The sequence below is a fragment of the Hippocampus zosterae genome, chromosome 8 (assembly GCF_025434085.1).
Source record: "Hippocampus zosterae strain Florida chromosome 8, ASM2543408v3, whole genome shotgun sequence".
NCBI lineage: Eukaryota > Metazoa > Chordata > Actinopteri > Syngnathiformes > Syngnathidae > Hippocampus > Hippocampus zosterae.
The window spans coordinates 9,113,769-9,137,476 of NC_067458.1; the positions used below are offsets into that span (position 1 = coordinate 9,113,769).

The 23,708-nt window shown below is 43.1% G+C and overlaps 2 protein-coding genes across 7 annotated transcripts in view; one reads left to right on the plus strand and one right to left on the minus strand.

Moving 5' to 3' along the window:
• The window catches only part of crb1 (crumbs cell polarity complex component 1), a 226,567-nt gene that overhangs the window by 145,715 nt on the left and 57,144 nt on the right, over positions 1–23,708 (minus strand). The gene's annotated exons all lie outside the window — the stretch shown is intronic.
• The window catches only part of dennd1b (DENN/MADD domain containing 1B), a 142,209-nt gene that overhangs the window by 94,853 nt on the left and 23,648 nt on the right, over positions 1–23,708 (plus strand). For all 5 annotated transcript variants that reach the window (XM_052073906.1, XM_052073908.1, XM_052073909.1 and 2 more), the window contains 4 exons: positions 2,084–2,129; positions 7,343–7,444; positions 16,347–16,472; positions 20,767–20,868. In XM_052073906.1, the coding sequence (XP_051929866.1) occupies positions 2,084–2,129; positions 7,343–7,444; positions 16,347–16,472; positions 20,767–20,868 (376 nt within the window). The remainder of the gene's footprint in view (positions 1–2,083; positions 2,130–7,342; positions 7,445–16,346; positions 16,473–20,766; positions 20,869–23,708) is intronic.

Below are 23,708 nucleotides of genomic sequence, written 5' to 3' on the forward strand. Positions count from 1 at the left end.
TTACCAAAGTAAAATTTTATTAGATGGAGAGCATGTACAGTATTGTGTTCCTGGATGCACTGCTGTGTGTGTGAATGTGCACATTTGTTGATGGACGATAGTGTCATAACTTAGTAGGTTACACTGCAGAGCTACGAGCCTGCTGTGGGTTGCTGGGTTGTAATTAGGCTCATTATGGGCCTGCAGTCCCCGAATCCTCTTGGGCAGAGATGATCTGACATAACACTATTTAACAAAAGAATGCCTGTATAAGTCTTAAAATGTGTTTCTGTTTGACTGCTGGAGTGTATCGCGAACATTACTCACTGATTCAACATGTCTTTTTCAAATCATATCAAATTGTCACATATACAGTCATTATGCCAGGATTCTGACAAATGACTGAAGTCAGGATTAACAGTTGTGGTCATATTAACAATCATCTTTTCATAAATAACACACTGAAAATAGAGATACTGTCATTATTTAATCATTGTTGTCAAATTACAATTAAAAAGATGCAATTCAACCACATTTTTTTTCATCATACTGTTAAGATGATGTATATTTTTTCAACTTTTAGCATATGTGGATTAAAAGATATAACAGCTGATGAATTAGGAATTAAAAATGTTTAATTTTATCCGAGGTCTTCAATATTGCAAGTCAGCCTCAGACACAAACATCATGACAAATCTTTTGCAAATTGTACAGTGTGTGTCTTAAAGAAGCGGTCTCGAGATTACGGCCCACAGGTCATATTGGACCTACAGGATGATATTTTACAGTCCCCTACTCGACATCAAAGTTGATGGTGGCACCAGCATTTCCCCCGCACCTCGGACATTATGTTTCTGTGTTTTTTATATACTTTCCTCCAATCAATTGATCGATTGTGGCCGCCAGTATCTGAGGCTCATGACAGCTTTCGGGCAAATCACAATTCTGAAGTGACACCAAGTGGAAGGTAAAAGATAAGGGAAAGGTTGGTGATGCGTACAGCCAGTTTCAAGGAAAAATAGACATTGGAATATTTTGGCACAGCACAGAACCACTCCGCCACGTCTTGACTGTGCAGAAATAGTTGCCGTGCTCAAGACGTCATTACTCGACCAGATGTGCTGAGCAGTATGCAAAGTCCCAGCGAGGTGAGGTCAACAATCTTGTTCACATTCTGAGGAACTGTTAATGTTCTGAACTGCTATTGATAAAGTTCGAGAACATTGGATTACGTGTACTTTTTGTTTGTTTAACTTGAACCCCTTTTTTGTGGAATACTTCATACAGCTCAGACATACTCATCTATCTCCAGTAGTCCAGTACATACATTGCACTCCACAATTATTGGCACCGTTGATTAAGATGTGTTAAAAGCCTTTTTATTGCAGATGCATACGCTCATACTGAAAATTGTAGAAACGATTCAACAGACACAGAATCACGTTCCTCCCATGGACATTCTAGTTCCCAGATTTCCATCCCATTGAAAGCTCAAGAGTGCAAAGGACCCAGGTTGTTGGATAATTTAGGGAGATTGTGCAAAGAGGAATGCCCTTTTTCTCTTTTCTCCCATCCTGTGAAACTCTATAGAAGACGAGGTGCTTATTGCTTTTTGTTGCTGTTGTTGTTGAGGGAAAAAGGTCTTGTGTAGTCTTAGGGGTGCATAATTGTGGCACACATGATTTTATGTAAAAGATTATTTTCTTAATGTGGGGATTCTTTTGTTTTTTGGGGTTTTTTTGCCCCGCACTGACTAAATTGTACTTGAATGAAAGGTTGGATTTTTCTCTTTAAAAAAAAAAATGTTGGTCTTATTATTTGGGAAAGAAAACTGCTTTTATTAAAAGTTAAAGAACACATCTTAACCAGCCAATAATTATTGAGAGTGTAAGTAAATTGAATATTCGACCCCTGCATTGAATTTCTCTGTATACAGTTTGGATACCTCTGAAAACACAAAATCCAAATGAGCTTTCCCCCGCTACATGCATGAAATAAACTGGGCGTTTTAAAACAGTTATCGATGGATTTGTGAAATGTGTTGTAGCAACTTTACCCTTTGATTGTGAGTTCTGATGAATTGTTTTCCTCTCTCCATCTGCAGTGCCCCCATGCCATACTTTGTGGGAGTTCATCTTAGTCTGCTGGAGGTATGTTAGGTAATTCTTTGCTAATCATACGCACGTAAAGTGTATGCAAATATGTAAGCATCATTATGTATAAGTACGATTGTGCACAGTGTACAGATGGATAAAGTTTGCAAATCAAGCAATTATATGCAATAAGTTCCATGTTTTATTTACTTGTCTGCACTAATTTACTCTTAATGAAGCAAGGATGCAACTACCTTTCCCATGTTATGCGCTGCTATTTTTGGTTTTAAAAAAAATACACGGTGATTTAAAGAAAACGGGACACAATGGTTTTCCTCTTTGTTTCTTGAGCTTTTACTCTTTTTCTCGTCATCTTAAGTACACGAGAGAAGGAAAAAAGTCAAGTCAAGTCAACAGTATTTATAGAGCACTTCCGAACAGCCATCGCTGCATACAAAGTGCTGTACATGGAGCGATTTAACATATACAATAAACAGTAAGACAAATCGGTAATAAAGGCGGTGGAAAGCGCCAAGCAGTAAAATCAAGGACAAATCATGCTGAGTCGAACGCCAAAGAATACAAGTGAGTTTTGAGGAGGGCTTTAAAGATGGACAGCGAGGAGGCTTGCCGAATGTTCAGCAGGAGGTCATTCCAGAGAGAGGGACCCGCAACAGAAAAGGCTCGATCCCCTCGGAGCCTCAGTTTAGCTCTTGGTACTTCTAACAAAGACTGGTCCACAGACCTGAGGCGCCGGGCAGGTGTGTAGGGGCGGATGAGCTCAGAGAGGTAAGGTGGCGCGAGATTATTCAGAGATTTGAAAACAAAGAGGAGGATCTTGAAAATAACTCTAAAATGAATGGGGAGCCAGTGAAGGGATGCCAGCGTGGGAGTTATATGTTCCCTCTTACGAGTACAGTACCAGTCAAGACGCGAGCAGCGGCATTCTGGACCAGCTGAAGGCGCTTAATGGAGGACTGGCTGACTCCAAAGTACAAGGCATTGCAGTAATCCAGCCGGGATGTGACAAAGGCATGAATGACTGTCTCAAAGTGTTCATGTGAGAGGAGAAGTTTTATTTTGGCCAGCTGTCTAAGGTGAAAGAAGCTTGATTTAACAACGGCACCAATTTGCCGATCGAGTTTGAAATCACTGTCCAGTTTAAGGCCCAAGTTTGAGACCGTTGATTTCAGATAAGGAGACAGGGGACCGCGGCTTCGGTGGTCGCCGAGGCAAAAACCCGAGCGTGGGAAGAGTTCGGTGAGGCCATGGAAGACGACTTCCGGACGGCTTCGAGGAAATTCTGGTCCACCATCCGACGTCTCAGGAGGGGGAAGCAGTGCACCACTAACACTGTGTACAGTGGGGATGGGGCGCTGCTGACTTCGACTCGGGACGTTGTGAACCGGTGGGCAGAGTACTTCGAAGACCTCCTCAACTCCACCAACACGCCTTCCTTTGAGGAAGCAGAGCCTGGGGACTCTGAGGTGGGCTCTCCTATCTCTGTGGTTGAAGTCACCGATGTGGTTAAAAAGCTCCTCGGTGGCAAGGCCCCAGGGGTGGATGAGATCCGCCCGGAGTTCCTCAAGGCTCTGGATGTTGTGGGGCTGTCCTGGTTGACACGCCTCTACAACATCGCGTGGTCAACAGGGAGAGTGCCTCTGGATTGGCAGACCGGGGTGGTAGTCCCTCTTTTTAAAAAGGGGGACCGGAGGGTGTGTTCCAACTACAGAGGGATCACACTCCTCAGCCTCCCTCGTAAGGTCTATTCAGGGGTGCTGGAGAGGAGGGTCCGTCAGGAAGTCGAGCCTCAGATTGAGGAGGAGCAGTGTGGTTTTCGTCCCGGCCGTGGAACAGTGGACCAGCTCTACACCCTTAGCAGGGTCCTTGAGGGTATGTGGGAATTCGCCCAACCAGTCTACATGTGTTTTGTGGACTTGGAGAAGGCGTTTGACCGTGTCCCTCGGGGAGTTCTGTGGGGGGTGCTTCGTGGGTATGGCGTACCGAACCCCCTGATACGGGCTGTTCGGTCACTATACCACCGATGTCAGAGTTTGGTTCGCATTGCCGGCAGTAAGTCGGAACCGTTTCCAGTGGGGGTAGGACTCCGCCAAGGCTGCCCTTTGTCGCCGATTCTGTTCATAACCTTTATGGACAGAATTTCTAGGCGCAGCCGAAGCGTTGAGGGAGTCTGTTTTGGGGGCCTCAGTATTACATCCCTGCTTTTTGCAGATGATGTGGTGCTGTTGGCTCCTTCAAACGGGGCTCTACAACTCTCACTGGAGCGTTTCGCAGCCGAGTGTGAAGCGGTTGGGATGAAAATCAGCACCTCCAAATCTGAAACCATGGTCCTCAGTCGGAAAAGGGTGGATTGCCCCCTCCGGGTCGGGGAGGAGATATTACCCCAAGTGGAGGAGTTTAAGTATCTTGGGGTCTTGTTCACGAGTGAGGGCAGGAGGGAGCGAGAGATCGACAGGCGGATCGGTGCAGCGTCTGCTGTGATGCGGACGTTGTATCGGTCTGTCGTGGTGAAGAAGGAGCTGAGCCAAAGGGCGAAGCTCTCAATTTACCGGTCGATCTACGTCCCAACCCTCATCTATGGCCACGAGCTATGGGTCGTGACCGAAAGAACGAGATCCCGGATACAAGCGGCCGAAATGAGCTTTCTCCGCAGGGTGTCCGGGCTCTCCCTTAGAGATAAGGTGAGGAGCTCGGTCATCCGGGAGGGGCTCAGAGTCGAGCCGCTTCTCCTCCACATCGAGAGGAGCCAGATGAGGTGGCTTGGGCATCTGATTCGGATGCCTCCTGAGCGCCTCCCTGGTGAGGTGTTCCGGGCATGTCCCACCGGGAGGAGACCCCGAGGAAGACCCAGGACACGCTGGAGAGACTACGTCACCCAGCTGGCTTGGGAACGCCTCGGAATCCCCCGGGGAGAGCTGGAAGAGGTAGCTAGGGAGAGGGAAGTCTGGGCTTCCCTGCTAAAGCTGTTGCCCCCGCGACCCGGCCCCGGATAAGCGGTAGATGATGGATGGATGGATGGATGGAGACAGGGGGCCCAAGTCTACAGGATGGAATGTACAAGGGCCACTGGGACCAAACAATATCACCTCTGTCTTCTTTTCGTTGAATTTCAAGAAATTTTGTGCCATCCAGGTTTTGATTTCTTCCAGACAGGATAGGAGTGGCTTTAATGAGAAGGCGTCTTTCTTGCTCAGTGGGACATAGATCTGTCAGTCATCTACATAGCAGTGGAAGGGAATACCATGTTTCCTTAAGATGGAACCCAATGGGAGCAGATAGAAAAAGGCCGGAAACACAAACAAACTCCATCGTTATCAACCTTTTTGTTATTCAGTGGGGCAAGCCATTGCCGTTGTTTGTGAGCGCATGTTGCAAGCTTGTGTGTGTGTGTGTGTGCGTACATGTGCGTGCGTGCCTGCGTGTGAGGTAGTCGTCTGACAGTTGTGGCAGTGGCAGTATTTATCACACTCTGCATCCAAGACAGACCCCCTTTCTTGCCACTCCATAATTAGTCCAAATCAGCACGTGAGCCTCCACTGCACAGGCTGTCACAAAAGTGACAAACTAGAAAATTCGCACACACTGTGCTGCTACAACACACACACACGCGCGCACACTTGCATGTATCCTGCCTCACACTGAAATAATTGTTGAGCTTGTTGCCATCAGGATGCATGCAGTGTAGCACAGAATCACAGAGTTATTGATTCATGAGATTTTAGTGCTGAGGAGAATGTAACGTTCTAATATCTTCTGTCGCCCCCATTCTTCTTGCCACCGTGTGTGTGTGTGTGTGTGTGTTTTAGAGTAAAGATGTTCTGATTGCACATTTCCATTGTCAATTGTAAGGCAGTGGAAGGACAATACTGTATTGTAGTTCTTAAATTTTCCCCAGACTTTCATGATCTGTAACGCTGCCAATAAACACTGTTCCATGAAAAGGTGTTCATTATAAAATGAACAATGAAAAAAAACTAATATGAACAGGCAATTTCAGAACTATATTGTATAGCCTGTTTTGTTTAATGAATTTATCAAGTTACTACTGTATAAATTCTGCCACTGGTTTCAGGATGAGCCAAAACACTGCATTTTAAATTATTCCTTTTTTTTTTTGCATAGGCCTTAAAAAGGATTGACGAGTGAATGTCAAGGCATTAGTAACATCGGTGGATTTTTGGGAGTATGCCATGTTTCACAGCTCACCAACAGGATGCTCTAACAATGTCAGCCTTTCATCATCACAACAACCAGCTGACATTTACTGTTCATAACATTCTGTCTAAAAGTCCTTTTTTTCTGTAAACGTCTCCCATACAAACACAAAACAAAATCTTATCTTTTGGCTTGTTAATCTTATAATACCAATTCAAAGGTAATATGCTTTTTGTAACTACGAGTATGTACAGCTCTCAATTTGAAAAATTCAAGAGCTAAATACTTTATCTACATTTATATTACTTTTTATTGTATGGCTTAAATTTCACTTATCGAGAGAGGGAAAATCCCCTTGGGGGTTTGTGCAATGTGCTCTGAGCAGTTGAAGGATCAGTACATTTATCACTGTCACCTCAGCGGTGATCTGGAAATAAATTATACTCTTTTACTGAGAGACCCTGTACCACATATTTGAAAATAATAATAGTATTTTTTTTAAACTGTTGTTTTGGTTGTTCATTTATAGAACAGTAGTGAAGTGAAGGTTGAAAATGTCATTCCTGTCTAAAAGTGCATGTATGAATAATGACGTAGTGGTTACAGTGTTGCAAGTCCATCAATTTTTGGCCCCCACCAACTATGTCCATTATAGTCCTCGTGTGAAGCCTAATGTCATATCGAATCGGTCATCGTGAGTTAAAATATAATGGCAATGCCATTTCTTGGTCAATTTAATTATCATGCACACACCCACACAGTCACATACTCTCTGAGATTATTTCCAAAATCTGAATGCACAACTTTTTAAATCCACAAAGAAACAAAAACTCACCTTTTTCTATATTCCTCCCAAAAGGACTTTTTTTTTTTTTTTTTTAGAGGGTGGCCTTATTTGTTGTAGTAGAGCGGCCATCGTTGAAGAAACTCTCATAGGCTTCCAATTCTGCCAAGGCTCAGCTCTAAAGACTTGTTCGCCTCTGTGTCATACTGCTTACTGTTGTTATGACTTATTGGGAATTGTGCTCCAAACTGTGTTAAATGAAAATTGAACACAGAAAATTGGCTAATTCTGGAATGTTTTCCTCTTGTAGAGAGTGCGCAGTCGGTCCCTAGAGGACGTGATCATCCTGAACGTGGACACCAACACACTGGAGAGTCCCTTTGATGATCTGCATAACCTTCCCAGTGATGTGGTAAGACACTCGCACACACCTTTGCTCAGTCGGCATTCTTTATTCGTGGTTTTAGTACAAGAATAAATGTGAAGCACATTTTTTCCCCCCATCTTTTGAACTAAGTCTTAGTCTTCACCTTTCCATATACTGACTTATTCAGAGAGCCAAAACGTGTCATTGTATTGTTCTGTCCCCCTCCCCACATCATTAACGTCTGCAGCACTGGCTGCTCAGATTGCGGCTGTCTTAAGTAAACTCCCGTTGCGCCGTACAGCGCTCGAAGCGAACACCGTTCCCTGACCATCACAGGCTTGTGGGAAAACTTGCAACTCCCTTCCCTTCATCTCCATCCATTCTTATCATTATTTTACCAAGTCTTGCCTTGCTGCCTGCCCACTGGCACGTTTCTGAGAGCGAGGGGTAGAAGGTGGGAATGAGGCAGTGGGAAGAAGCGTTGACTGATTTTCAAGGAGGAGAGAGTGGGAAGAAAGGGGGCCAATTAACCAGTGTGTGCCGTGAAGCCACCTGCCAGCGCATTGTCTCATTAATTAATGGAGCAATGATGCTGTGGAGATGCTTTCTGTAACGGTGACCAGCTTCAGGGTCACTTAGGTAGTTGCGCTAACACACAGGTATACACACACACACACACACACACACAGTAAAAACAAGACACAACTTGTCTTCCCTTGTCTCTGTCGAAGCGAGATTATTTGTTTATCTGTTTTCAAACGGTGTGTATTAAAGCGCCTCTGCCAGGCGCGGGGAGCCACCCCGCTGAGTCTACACACGCACGCTATTACCCACAGTGCTCACGCCATATAGACTCGAATTCCACTGCATGCCGACCTCTGGCCAGTACGACTGTATATAATTCAGTTGACTATTCAGCAGATGACAAACCATGCAACTGCCTCAGAACTCCCACGTTTTAGCATGCCGTTTTCTTGCTATCTGCGTACGTGACGCAGTCATCATCATGAAACCTTCAAGCCATGAAACATTGCAAGCAACAGTTTTTAATTTAATATTAAGAGGCAAAAAAAACAGGTCTTGCCATCCATCATGGTGGTTTGTGTTTGACTTTTACAGCATACTTTTCCACATCCTTAGTGCGAATGTAAATTGTACAGCCTAATATATGAATAAGGCTACGTTTGTTTTTTTTGATAAATCCCGTATGTACTCGTTCACATTCCAAAAACAAATGTAACTTCTAATGTGATCGTAGCACCTTGATGATGCGTATAAAGCAATACGTCGAGTAACTTCAAACAACTTTGCTCCCAAGGGGCGGGACTTTAAATGACAGTATCGCGTCATTTGTGCTAGCTAAAATTCAGGGTAAGGTACGGATATCGATAATGGTGCAATTTGGCACCTCGGTGTGCTGCGACCCGGGAGTCGAGCTAAAATTATTCACAAAATGAGTTTGTCGTAAAACCAAGATTTTTGTTAAGCGACAGAAGCCAAGAGGGAAGCCGTTGTCTTTGCCTTGTGACAAATGAAGTGGCAGACTGAGCCTTTTTTTTTTTTTTTTTTTGCTTTGATCAGGTGCTCACCGTTTTCCCTGACTAATGACAGAACATAGCCCACACGTCATGTCAAATTACAGCACCGGAAACGGAACGTACACTGACATCAATATATTTAACACTGCAAATGACTGTTGTTGTTTTCCGTCCTATTCTTTGCTTTCTGCTGCCTGCTCTCATCTTTTCACCCGGGCTGCTGGATTAATAAGCAAGAGAGCAGGTACTAATTAAGTGGAATTCCAGGTCTCTTGTTAGTCAGCTTGTTAGCGACGAGGACATGCCACGTGGCATTTGATGTTTGTGTTTACACACAGGGGGATGTTTGAGGCATTGTGTAGTCAAACAGAGGCCCGCAGTCTTGATTAATGCTGAGTGATTCTCTGCCTGAGCTTCGCAGCCACACATTGTTTGCGAGCCACTGAAGCCGCCCTTCATTTCTCTCCAAAGCCTGCTGTATTATTCTCACTTTAAAAGCCCCGGTGTCACTTTGTGTGAACGTATAAATAGAGTGAAAGAGATTCAAAGCGTAAGGCCACAGGCTGGATTTTTATGTCTATTTCAAGTGTAACTAAGAGCAAAAGAACGAAGCGCCCTTATGTTGATTTAAGCAAACATTATGAGATCCTGCTAATTAAGGCGACACAGGCTGTGAGCACATGTGGACCCTATTAGGCGGGCCGACTGACCAGTGGTCGTTCTTTTAGCAGGTTCAGAGTTCACAGTTGTCCCGAATTAGCCGTCCTTCCTCAGACAGGACCCTTACACTGGCCCCATGCCTGCCCGCCCCCTTAATGGTCTTTCCCCACAATTTCACACATAATATTTTAGATTTATTGACTTTCACAAATGCTACCATGCCAGTAGCAGTTCCGTTTGCTTAAAAAAACAACAACAAAAAAACAGAAAGATCTGAATGATCGAGTAACGGTAATAGGACACAAAAGGACCTACCTTTCCATTTTTAACGACACCAGGCATTTTTTGTTGTTGTTGTTGTTGCTTTTTATGGCTTTTGCTTATTTACTTTGTTTTCCTTCGTTTTGATTATCTCTGGGAGAAAAAAAATTGTATTCGAGTTTGCGAAGAATTGAAGTTTGGGTACTCTATCTGCATAAAATAAACAATATTAATTGCACAGACACGGTGCTTGTGTCAGTAAAATCAATGTGTTGACAAGCATCCCGAAGAGAAAAATAGTAAATTCCTGCTGGAAGATCAAGGTATTTGGTTTTCTTCTTCTTCTGAGATACACCGCTTCTCCTCTGCATAGACATTGTACTGATAACTTTATAATTGGCTTTTTTTTGGTTGGGCTGTTTACCTCGCTCGTCATTAAAAGTATCCGAGAATAGAAAATTAGGAGTCTGTTAATTCCGAAAACAAACAGCGTGTGACTGAATCCGATTTTTATTTGATCCCCACAACTGATCTGCAACCAATTTTTCATGTATTATTCTCTCTGTGCCACGTGTTCAAGGTGAGGTGCTACAATGCGGCGTTACATCCGTAGTTTTCAGATGCTCTCTCACATCACTGCCTAATTCCTTCTCTTCTCCTCCTCTCTTGCCTCTCGCTACTTTGCTGACACCGTGTACCCATACACTCGCAGCCCTCGTGCATTTGATCATTTGTATTCCCAATCAAGGGGTAAATACACGGCGTACACTCCCACTTCCTGTATTTCATGCCTCTCTTTGGAGGTTTACAAATGAATGAGGGGGCTGAGGTTGTGTCTGCACCCCTCTCCTGAGATCACCTGGCACACTTAATCAAACATCCTGCCTTTAATTTGGTATTCGCTCTGCGAAAACAACATCGACATCATCAGCCGCAGTCGGCTGCGGGCAAACTCCCAACGTCTGCAGTCGCACAGAAACATGAGGCAAGAAATCTACAGTAAAATAATGCTGCGTGCATTCGCAAACCTGTAAGTTTTTTTTCTTGTTTGGCTTTAGTTTTTTTAAAAATGCCTTCTGTTTTTAGTTAAAAGGTTTGCCGTTTGAGGTTGTGAAATGGATGTGAAGCGTCGACACACGCAGGCGCGCACACACCACCACACTCGTTTACGTTGATCATGTGGCCTTTATTTTCAAATTGCAGTTATGTAGAGCCGAAGTTTAAAAAAAAAAGGAGGGAGGGAGGGGGAACATCACCCACTGGGTTGGTTCGACGATGCTAGAGATGACATTTAACTGTAGTTAATTATGTATGCAAAACTCAGCCGCTCAGCGGCTTTAAGAGGTCAGCTTGACAAAATAGCCCCACACAAGGGAAACTCTCATGGCATTGCCTATTAAACCGCCGTCTTTTTCCTCCCTGATTTATTTCACCTGACTCGCGCATCATGTCGCCTGTACAACACGCTGTGAAACTAAGAATTACATGTCTCACTCCACCTTAATTGCAGCTAATCGTCTCCGTAGTTTAACTTGATCAAACACCGCCAAAGGCGCGCTTGAAAAACAGAAGACTATTTTCCTCATTATTTTAAATCGTGACATCCTTCAATTTCTCAAACTTTAAATACTGTACAATAAAATGCATCAATGCGAGAGTTGAAAAGAGCATATTTTATTTGTGCTCATATGTGAAAGGACATGCCTGTTCGGTGTGTCTTTGTTCATATTTCTGTGTGCGCATACAGTTCAAACTGCAGCACATCAAAAGAAAGTGGGAGATTTTCATCGCTATTTTTTTTTTCTTTGTAGTTCTTTAATTGCGTCCCCATGGCTTTCTTTCCATGGACAGACTCTTAAACAAAACATTCAGAGGATCTTTTTGTGGGGATTTTTTGGGGGGTGGAAGTAGAAAACTATTTTCTTTTTTTTGTACAACAGACAAGTGTCAGGGCCCAAGGTTCATGATTATGCAGATTTTTAGTGTGATTTTATGTGCAACTTATTTTTAATGCAGTTGTTTGTTCTGTAATTTTCAATATCAACTATAATCATATTTCCTAGCGTATGAAAGACCCGACCACTTCACTCGGACACAAGCCACCATCGTGAAATATTTCATTCCAACTTGCATTTCCAGCAAGCTTTCAATATTTCACCATTTCGACCAGGAATAAGGAATTGAGGCGGAATTAACCTTAAATTTGAGCCGCCTCACTTCTGGCATCTCTAAAAGTCTGAAATAGTATCAAGACAAGTAAACAGATACAAAGTGCTTTCCACATTTTTGTAAAATGGTACATTTGAAAAATCATGGATTAATTCATACTGTTTGTATTTTCGCATTTAACAATATATACTACATTCATGACATAGATAGGTATGTTTTTGACGATTGCCAAAACGGTTAATTGAGGTCAGCTACATTTACGTTGGGTGATGATGTGTTGAATCAGCACTGGACTATAAATTAATGGACAGAATACAATGCCAAACTGTTAATGTTAGTGGGACCTGTTTCAATACTGTGTGCGCGTGTGCGTGTGTGTTTTAGTAATGTGTTATCGTTAGAGCATTCACATGCTGGATTTGTTTTAAATGCGCATACATATTTCCTGCATGCACACAGCATAAGAGTGTATGAAAGACAGTTTTATCATTCATCGCATGGGCATCAGAATGTGTCACAGTCCTAGCGCACCGGTGCATATATTTCAACATGTAACGATCAATATTTCAGCAAGGCTTTTCGAAGGATTTGCGTGAAAGATTTGGCTGAACATCAGCATCTCCCCGGAATAGGCGTACTTTATTTCTCCTCGTTTTGTATACATATTAATGCATCGCAGCGCACAGATGTCTTGATAGTGTGGTATCACCCGTTACAGTCAGGCAGAGATCATCATTGCACCTGCTAATTACCGTCTCCAGCTGGAGAGTTAAATGGAGATCTGTTCGTTGTCTGACCTTTGACCCCATGCTCTTTATGTGACGCACTTCAAACCCTGTTTGGGGCTGGCTGGGCCGGGCCTTAATGAGGCCCTGTGTCTGCCCTCTGTGGGCTGCGCGCCTCGGATGCCCCGCTTTCATCCGCTAGCGTCCTCCCTTGATGTAAATTGAAAAGATCACAGCTTTGGGGAGAAGACCTGGGCTGGAAAGGCCTCTCTGCATAGATTATGAATATCATAACTCAACAGTTTTCTTTACCCCACCCCGCCCCCACCCCACCAGCCGCCCACTCCCCCCTCTCCTGCCGCCACCCCTTCCCCCGCACAATGCAATAGTTCTAATTGGACCCAATGGGGGCCTCGCTGGCTTTGATCTCATCACCGCCACTGTGACTTTACACTAAAAAATGTCACTGCCAAATAGGGTTATCACCTGTAGAGCCTGGCCTTCCTCTGATGCCTGTACGCGTCTCGTTAGTTTCACTCAAACCGGAGAAGTTAATTAGCTTGACAGAACCATTACCGGAGAGACGTACCTGATGATTGCCGCGTGGGCTCCACAGTCAAACTCCAATTACCAAACACCCTTATTTTCATGTGATATGCAAAATGCACATCCCGATTGCGGCGCCTTGCTCTCGACTCTCTTGACAAAACCAATATTCAAGTGTGTTTCACGCGCTGCCAATATATTTGCAACTGTTGATTGATCGCCCACATGTGACATAGGAGGAATTTTAATCACCCGTAAACTTTTGAACACAACTTTTTTCACCCCTAATATTGCGCGAGAGGGAGAGAACACAACTGATTGTGTCCCCGTCTCATTAAAAAGTCTTTGCCGGCGCACTGCTCTCAGCCGTTCAAAGCTGCTGCACACAACCAACTCTGTGTGCAGAGTAAACTCAGCTAGCCCGTCTTGTCTGACAGTCTTTGGGGTATGCCTCCCCCACTTAGACTGACATTGTGTTCACTTTGATTCACACACTCCCACCAGCAAATACGGGAGAAATAAAAAGACATTTTAATGAATTGCAAGGATGGGGTGGGGGGACTATCTGAAAATGCACATAAACATGAAATATTCATTCTAGAAAGATCTTTACACAAACATAAAAGCATTTAGCACAATGAGTGAATATGGAGATGAAACTTGTTAATTTAACCGTGATAAACTTTCTGTTTGATGCCTGGGAGCATTTGCGATGGCGGCACGGGGACGCTGTGGAGAGTGAGAAAGCCCAGGAGAAATGAATAGACGCTGCTCATTTTGTCTCTGTCCCATTTTAAGACTGACATTCTCTCCGTCTCTCTGTTGCCTCCTTTCTTCTGCTCGCACTCTCTGTTCCTTTCCGCCTGTCCTTCGCCTGAGCTCTCTGAACACTTTGCTTCTCCTCCCTGAAGTTTTCCCGAACGGCTAATTGCGGATACCCAGACAGCAATGTCTCAGGATCGCTGCCGCTTCTCAGCGTGATTATTTTTCCGTCTCTGTTCACACTTGTCCTGTAATGCCAACCGCCATGCTGTCATTTGGTGATGGACCTTCTGGCACGCACGCACGCACGCACGCACTGTAATTCAGCGTCACTTTTATTTTTTCACAGTTTTCACAGTTTTTTTGGGAGGTGAGGGACTATTCCGATTAGATAGGCACTGAACATAAGTTTGTATTAATTATAGAAATGCTCTGAGTGACAAGTATCTTCGGCTATACCTGATCAGGATTTTGGAGCCGATCATCGGTATGCACATTTAAAAAAAATATTAACTCCCATTCCATCAGAATGACCGATTTATCAAATCAATTTAAACAACTTGTTGATTCACTGTGCAGTCGACCCGTTCTATGCTTAGGGGATGGGCTTCGGCATGGCCCGCAAATACCATATTTTCACGATCAGGCGCAACATATTACAAGACGAAATGTCAGGTGCTATTTCTGTATTTAACACACGCGGGCTTAAAAAAAAAATGGTAGCATGCATGGACGTTAAGAGTATGTTTTTAAAAAGGCAGCAGGAGCAAAACTGAGTTCGACTGTACTTTATTGAAGTGTTTAATGATGTACGCCCGCTATTCTTTTATCAATCCTCATCCACAAATCCATCAAACTCCTTATCTTCTGTATCCCAAATGAACAGCAAGTTGTCCATCAAACATGCCAGGTTCACTCGCGTCATTGTCACAGTCAGCCTCGTTGCCGTGCGGCTGCTCAGAAACGATGCTGGCTTGTGCGGAAGCTCGAACAGTAGTGCACATTACCCCGAGCATCCAGATTCATTCGCAAATTGTGGCGTAACTTACCCGGTGCTGCCTCTCAGTCTTAGTAAAGATCCGATGCCACTCGCAACTTCAGACATAAAATATTTGATTTACACTTGTAGTTGTTTTGTTTCAATCAACTACTAACTAAGTGCAATGAGGGGAACGTGGGACAGAAACATATATCACATACAAAAAAAAAACCTAAGAAAACAGACGTAATGAAAATTGTGTATGTTTTTGCTAATTAATGATTAACTCATTTAATTAGTAGAAAACAGACATCAGAGGCTACTTGAAATGCTGGGGTTAAAAAGCTTCATTTTCAGCACAGCATAACTTGTGCTTGTGTATGTAACAAAAGTAGTATTTGAACACATAGCAGTATTTTGGGACTATTAGTATTGTTATTGTACTGCATGACGAGATCCGTTATTGTCAGCGTCTTGCCAAGAAATGTAGTCTAAGAGAAATTTTAAATCATTGATATTGTTTAAGGTGTAAACTCTGACATCATGACTCCTGGTCGGTATTGTAAATTAGAACCTAATGGAATACACAGTCCAATGAAAAGATGCACAATCAGCAAAGCGGGCACAGGCCACACAGAGAGCAAAAGTCCTTTTCTACCATCTCCTCCTCCTCCTCGCTCAGTCAGACTTCTGCTGAGCAGGTGAGGAGAGTCTCTTGACTACTTCTTTCCCAGACTCCCCGGGGACCATGGCCAGGGTGAATCTTTTGTCATCCTAAAACAAGCTCGGGCCTGCTGCTCCTCTCCTCTCGCCTGGAGTCTTGGAGCCGCAGCTAGGAGAGGGGAAAATAATTAAAGACATTTTATGTCAAGAGGCTCTTTCTAGAGTGAGCTGGAAGAGCCATCGGGGGAGGGGGAACACAGTGGAGGTGGAAAGAAGTCGGGAAGTAAGAAATGGAAGGAGAAGTGAAAAGCAAAAAAAGGTGACGAGGAGGAGAGTGGCTATGCGAGGAAAAGCACGGATGTGAGTTTCCATTTCCCCTCTTGCCACTCCCCATCCTCTGCTCAATTAGCAAAGCAGCAGGTGCTCCCACAGCACAACGCATACGCACGGTGGAAAGGCTGGAGCGTTCCTTTCCTTTTCTCCTGTCTATTTTTCTTTCTTGTGATGACCTGCAAATGTGATATTTCACACTCTGAATGGGCTAGCTGCCCCCCCCCCACCAATTTCAGAGGTGATAATTTAACTTTTACCCCTCTATATCCGTACCTCTCTCACTGCAATTCTCTCATCATGTTTTCCACCAGGTGTCCTCTTTGAAGAGCAAGCTCAAGAAGCAGTCAACAGCAACAGGGAGTGGCGTGGCACGGGCCTTCCTGAGAGCGCAGGCCGCTCTGTTTGGCTCCTACCGGGACGCCCTCCGATATAAACCTGTAAGAGTCTGTCACCATTGATACACAACTAGCTGTCCTGGGTGATGCCAAAACATCTTGACTTGTTGAACTAGCTAACCTTGGACTGTTCAGCTAAAATAGACACAAACAAATGTTCTGAAAGCACCCTAAACATGCACATAACTTCATTAGTTTCAATGTGGAGAGGTTCTGCAAATCATGCCACTTAATTATTTGCAATTTTCACACAATAGTTCTCCAAAGATTAAATAAGACAATATGTATGCACATTACCCCTGCTGCACACTGGCCTGCCAAATTCAAATGTATTGTGACACCACATCACAATGGCATGGCACGAGCTACCGCATTTTCCGGACTATGAACCGCTTGTGTGCAGGGCGGGGCGCTGCTGTGTATGGAGCAATTGAGAGCGTAAATAAGCATCTTGAGTTGAGTTCAATGAGCATAGGGAAGGAGTGCCATAAATACAGCCATCTCTTCAGTGCCACCCCGGTCTAAAGTTGTCTGCAAATTTGTCTCACGTGACAATGAGACGCTTCAAGGATGCTACGTTCTGCATTGTTCGGCAAAACAAAAACAAAAACAAAAGCTTCTACCGGTGTTTAGGTCAATAAAACGTTTTTAAAATCCATCCTCTTTCTTTGCAAATACACTAAGTATATAATGTGATTACCTGCAGCATTTAATAAGAAGTGGCCAATTTTGAGTACATTTCTTTTGCAGCCCCCAAAAGTCAAAATCAAAAGTCAGGACTCATTATTATGATAGCTGACAAATAACGCTAATGGTGTGATAAGTTTTTCATGTTAAGGTAGATTAATCAGATGTTTTTTGTCCTCTTTGGCTGTTTATCAGCCTTACTGTTGTGGCCGTTTTACGATCCGGAACTAAAGGCACACATGTTTGACAAAAACCCATTAAATTAAGATAAGCAATTTCTGTATATTGATAAGACTCAAAGTAAAGCTTTGTAGGAACTGACCTGGATGTCATGATCTTATACTCCGATTGCTTCTTCCTTCTTCTCCTGACATATAATCAACTCAGTTGAAAGCCTTCAGTCACTGCAAATAGTTTGAAATTAACACAGGTCGCTGTCTGGGCCTCTACCAGACATTTGGGTTTGGGCCATGTTATAATTCTCTATAGGTCTTGGTTTAAAATTATCTGTCAAATTCTTTGTTAATACATTTTATCTTTCATATTTATTAGGGGTAGCGGTATCGTTGAGTATTCAAGTGTTGAGTAGTGCGACTGGAATTGGTCTGAAAGAAAGTGGTACCAAACATCCTTAATTTATAATAAAATCTGTGATTTCACAGAACTGTGTTTGTCAGTATGACTCACGCTATCAACAAGGTTTGACTGTATTATTATTATTTATAATCCATACAACTACTAAACTTTTCCCTGTATTTCAGATGGTGATATTCTATTTCTTGAGTATCTGAAAAGAAACCAAACTACACTAAAAGTTGAATTTCCTCAATTGTATCGGGGCAAATGGTTGCACAAAATAAAATCTGGATCCAGATCCATTTTTTAAGCACACGATACATCTCCTATAAAACATTTCTTTGGATCCAGGTGATTTCGTGCACGCAATTGACAAAATCAAATTGAGTAAATTCAACACCATTTTTTTTCATCGTATGGGGTGAATGGATCCATTTTCAAAACTATCAACATATGTGGAGAAGAGATTTGAAACTACAGGTGTGAATGCACACCGAATTGTTCTTGCCCCGTAGGCACACGCTACCAATCTCAGTTAGGGCGAATTGAGTCAAATGTCAGCCGTTGGACTGAGTCTGTTTAAATTGCGAGTAAAAGGTGAATTTGTAGGCGCAGTGCAAGTTTAACGTGGGCCTGTCTGTGCCAATGAAATGTCAACGGATATGAGAAGACTCAGGACGTTTCTTTTGAAGATCTCTTTTAGCCGCCTTTGGAGTTTGACTTTCCTGTGCTAAGACCCGCTAACATCACTTTACTGGATCTTCTCTGCAGATCAGGTCTGAGTTGGAGCTGGGTATACTACAGCATGTCCTGTTTGACAAATAGCGAAGCCTTTGTTCCTTTAGCTTTGAAGCTAATTGGACTATGTGGACTCCCACTCGCCAAGATGCTACATTATTGATGCCGTCTTGCTTTTCTGCGAATACAGACAGTACACGAACAAACTGCCTCCTCCCTGACACAAACACTCAACACTCGTCGTTGTGTGTTGGTGTACATGTGATGATTTCTCACTGGTTTCTTACAGACAAATGTTTCTGTTTCTTGCAAATGTCTCTGTTACCATAATGTATGTGCGCTAATGCACACACACGCACCTCGTCTTCCACCGAGTTGTGATATTTGTGGAATAACTTTTCCCAGGCATTGAGTGAGCCCGTGACTGTGATTCATGGGCCCATGTCGTGACAGAAGGAAACTTGGTGGGAGTCTTGCTGAGTTGTAAATGAAACACTGGGAAATACTAATGAGTCTAAAAGCAATCTGATGAGTAGAAAGATATTTCGTAGGTCAATCATTTTCCACCCCATGTTCTCTCAGACACTCATCTCCTGCTTGGAGCGCCACAGAAGCAAAAGAATCACCTGAAATAGTATTTCAAGTCACTTTGTCAGGTTGCTTGGCTTGGTTACTATCAAGTAGCTTAATTGAACCCTCATTGTTTGAGAACTGGGTGACGAACCATGCGTGGAAGAAAAAACAATTACAAATGAATAGTATTGAAAACTCCACTCAGGAGGGGCCGTGTGGTTATCCAAACCTCGAACCGTGTACAAATGAATCACAGTGTGCCAAAATGCCTCATTCTGAGCAAATGTGAGCAACACTTGAATTTGTACATGAATATTGACCGAAACATGACAAATGTAAACAAGCTGAAGTTTTTTTTCAAGGTGAGACGTGATAATGCTAAGGCTATAACATCACAAAACCTTCTCAAAATTACTTTTCGGAATAGACTCCGCATCCCTGGTTGACTGCTACACATACTTGATAAGAATTTCCCAGCATTCTGTTCATTTCGGCTTTTGCGCGTTAGGCCGGAGGCAGCAGCAGCCAGATGGGGCCTGGAAAAATGATTCAACTCTCCTTTATGAGAAAATTAGCCTTGAAAACTTTTTTTTGTGTGTGATGTAAGTGGAGCATTATTCCTGTGATGTAATTTGGGCCACTGCGATCATCCGCCCATCCCTGAAAATGCGGTCTCCAAGTGTTGTTGTTGTTTTTTTTTTTTTTTTTTAATGTCACACTGCGCTCACAGCTAGACCACCAGACAACAAGCATTGTTTTACAGCCAAAGAATTTAGAGCATCATTGCCCTATGTGAGAATTACGTTAATTATCAGAAAACATGTTTTGAAAATGACTTTGGGGCCGGGGGGGGGGGGGGGGGGGGCTCCGTGTGATTGGCCTGCAGTGGATTTGTTGTCATCCTCTGTGTCTACAGCTCACAGGCCAACAGACATGATGTAAGGAACAGTAATAACGTGTTCATGTGGAGCACTCTGAAATTTACTGGGACTGGGTATACAGCCTGCCATGGGACCCTTTTTTTTTTTTAGTTTTTTTTTCTTCCCTCCTCTAACCATCATGTCCCCTCTCAGACATCTTTTGACCCAGTAATGAAGAAATGTTTTGAAATACTTATTTTGGAAGAGCTTCAAAGCTTCACGCAGACGCTGTGTGAATGACCTTGTTCTATTTATCATATGAACCACTGCTTCTCAAAGTGTGGTACGTGGTCTTCCTCTAGTGGTGTGCCCAAAAATGATTGAATTAAATGTTCAAACTGAGCAAAATGTTTTTTTTAATCCAATGTAACATTGTTGAGTAAAGGTATTTCACTTGAACATAACTTGAACATAAAATACATTTGCATTTAATATTTTAGAACTGCTTGTCAAAGACAGAGGTGCATTAAAAAAAAACTTTTCAATTTAAAACATTTTAATGTTTTCACTAATTATTGTATTTTTAAGTTGCTTTTTTTGCCGTATTTAAGCGCAGTGTGCATCTTCAAATTGCGCGTGAATAATATGTAATATTCATGTTTGTTTAATGTTGATCATGATGATACTTTGAGAGCTAAATATTTTTTAAGGTACTTGGTATAAAGGGTTTGAGAACCCCTCCTTTAAACGATTGAGTTTATGTTTTGACCACTCTCCACCCAAGTTGACTTACACACGCTGATCTTCCTGATATATACTTTATATATTTTTAAACTCAGTCAATTAGATTAATACGAAAGAGAAAAAAAAATCACCACTCTTGTCTGTGTGGATTTTTCAAGGGGGAGCCAATAACATTCTGCGAGGAGAGTTTTGTCAGCCATCGCTCAAGCACGATGAGAAACTTTTTGTCCATGGCGGTCAACCTGCAGCTCTTCAAACAGGTACAAACAACTGTCTTTGTGAGTGTGATTCTGTAGTAGTGGGATTATTGTATTTTATATCTTTGCATAGTGCCTTCATCTCTGTTCAGCAACAGGTCATTTATTTTGTAAAACATGATCAACAAGTGGAAAAGTTGAAAGGGGGGTTAACAAAAGGCACCCATTTCAAGCATTTTTGCAATTGTATTCATGCGACTCCTGTGATTGGCTGACAACCAGTTCAGGGTGTACACCTCCTCCTGCCCGAAGACAGCTGGGATAGGCTCCAGCACTCCCGCTACCCTTGTGAGGTTACACTTAGAAAATGGATGGATGGATGGAGACTCACGCAGCCTCACAAAATCAAGTCAAGTCTTGATTTTGTGGATGATCTCGTAGCGAATTTTATGCTGTGCGCTCAACCAATGATGTGCTGAGTTGGTGTAATTCAAGTTAGCTTGAATCCCCCCCCCCCCCCCCCCCCCCGTGTGATGAGAAGCAGTCAAGACAGAAACACGGACTCCGAGATGGTCACTGACCTCATCAAAAATGTTTACAGTGCTTATCTCAGCACACGCTCTAGCCAGCCCAAGCATGTTGCAAGAATTTTAATTAAGAAAATTTCCAATTCACTACTGACACATTGTATTCCACCGTGGCTTTAACTGGGTTTACGTGCATACACCTTTCACGTGCGGTTATCCTTTATTCATGTCAGGCTGCAGGAGCTTGCCTTCCAATCACTCGTGTATACTATGGTTTGTCCCTCCAAATCCCTTTCTGCCATACTCCAGGCAGCCCCGTGTCTGAGCCAAGTGAAAAGACACCCCTGCTAGGAAGAACATTTTTCTTCACCCCTTGAACTTTTCTTTGTGATCTCTGACCCGCGATAGTCGTGTGATTTACCCCCCAGAGTACAGCACGGCGGCCCTCAATCAGCCTTTTGTTTCTTTGGACACTGCGCTCCATCTATAATTTTCCCAGAACAGAGCAGATAGCGAGCAGCAGTTCAAAGCCTCCTCCCAGCCGGCTCCTGCCTCCGCTCTAACGTTGGGAAACAGACCCTTATCTGCACTCGAGCACGGGGGCTGGGATGCGCTTATCTCCCCCACTCCTCTTTCGACCGAGATGCCAGTGGCGTGCGCGAGCTCTGCACTGGCCTTGACCCATATCCGCTCCAGCAACACACAAACATTCAATGCGTGGACCAGTGCAGCCCTCAACTTGTGTGCCCTGGCTCTTGTATATTTTTGAAACCATAGATTTAAGTCCAATTCATTGTACTTCACTTACTTACTAACCGGCTCTGCACTGTAACAAATTTGATAGATGAACATTCCATCTCAACCGATTGTTGTATATTCCATATTCCACCCGAAATACACAAATGGGTTAATGGCTGCTTAAGCCTGAATCCTTTTACCCCTACCTGTTGTTATTATTGATTTACACACACAAATCAGATCTCTTTTCCATTAAAAGTTGTCTCAGGTCAGTGGGAACAGGATGGTGTTGACCTCTCATGATTAATTCATTGCGTCCAGTCATGTAGAAACGAGGAATCAGTTTTCAAATTAATTTTGAAAGAGGCAACGAAAACGGATGATGGATGTCAAATTGAAGAGACCTGCTGCTACTGTAGAACTAATACACAGTATGTCCTGTCAGCTGTTAGGCTGGGCATTATAAAGGACATAATAATCATTTGGAATTATATCAATTGTGTGGAACTGATGGTTGGTTAATAGTATCTTGAGTAAAATAAGATCATGTTAATCTCATCTTTGTTCCACGACAGCATTATTATGCTCAATAAAATATCAAAAAAGGAGTTGGAAAAAAAATTGAATTGGAAATGATTTAAAACAAATAATTTATGGACTAATGGATCATTAATTGTGGCCATTTTCAAGCTAGGAAATGCTGTCAAATGGTCCAATTTATACCTCACATATTAAAAAAATAATAATTGCAGTTTCCTTTTGCCTTCCCAAATTTTCTTTTCTATTACCCAATTGTTGGCACTCATCTCACACCACGCAGCCATCAATTCATCAATTTTCCAGCTACTCAAAAAATGCAGGGGAAAGGTTGATGGCATCAATCTGCTTCCTATCAGCCATCCACAGCCCCGATACACAAGCATGCACCCTCTCCCTCATACACACACGCACACACACACGGACGGACGCACGCATACTGTAGCAGAGTCAATGAACTCTCTTCCTGAGTGTGATAAATCTAAGCCACACACAGTTGAATTGAGTGTACAGGGGACGATCGCCAAAAGCTTTTCTATTCACATAACTTTCGACCCGGCAGTCATTTATCATCCATCAGCCTTAGTTGTTCACTTGTCAACATTTAGAATACATAGAACCAACTGAATGAATCAACTAATCAAATTAAAATGCCAATAAAAATTGTCACAAATAATAGTAGTAATAATAGTAATATTGTCCAATCCACACAGATGAGTGGCATTGTTAAAAATTACTGACCAATTTTATATGTTGAAAATGGCCTGATTTTATTTGATGATATAATGTTAATGGTGGCGGCCCGGTAGTCCAGTGGTTAGCACGTCGGCTTCACAGTGCAGAGGTACCGGGTTCGATTCCAGCTCCGGCCTCCCTGTGTGAAGTTTGCATGTTCTCCCCGGGCCTGCGTGGGTTTTCTCCGGGTGCTCCGGTTTCCTCCCGCATTCCAAAAATATGCATGACAGGCTGATTGGACGTTCTAAATTGTCCCTAGGTGTGAGTGTGAGTGCGAATGGTTGTTCGTCTCTGTGTGCCCTGCGATTGGCTGGCAACCGATTCAGGGTGTCCCCCGCCTACTGCCCGGAGACAGCTGGGATAGGC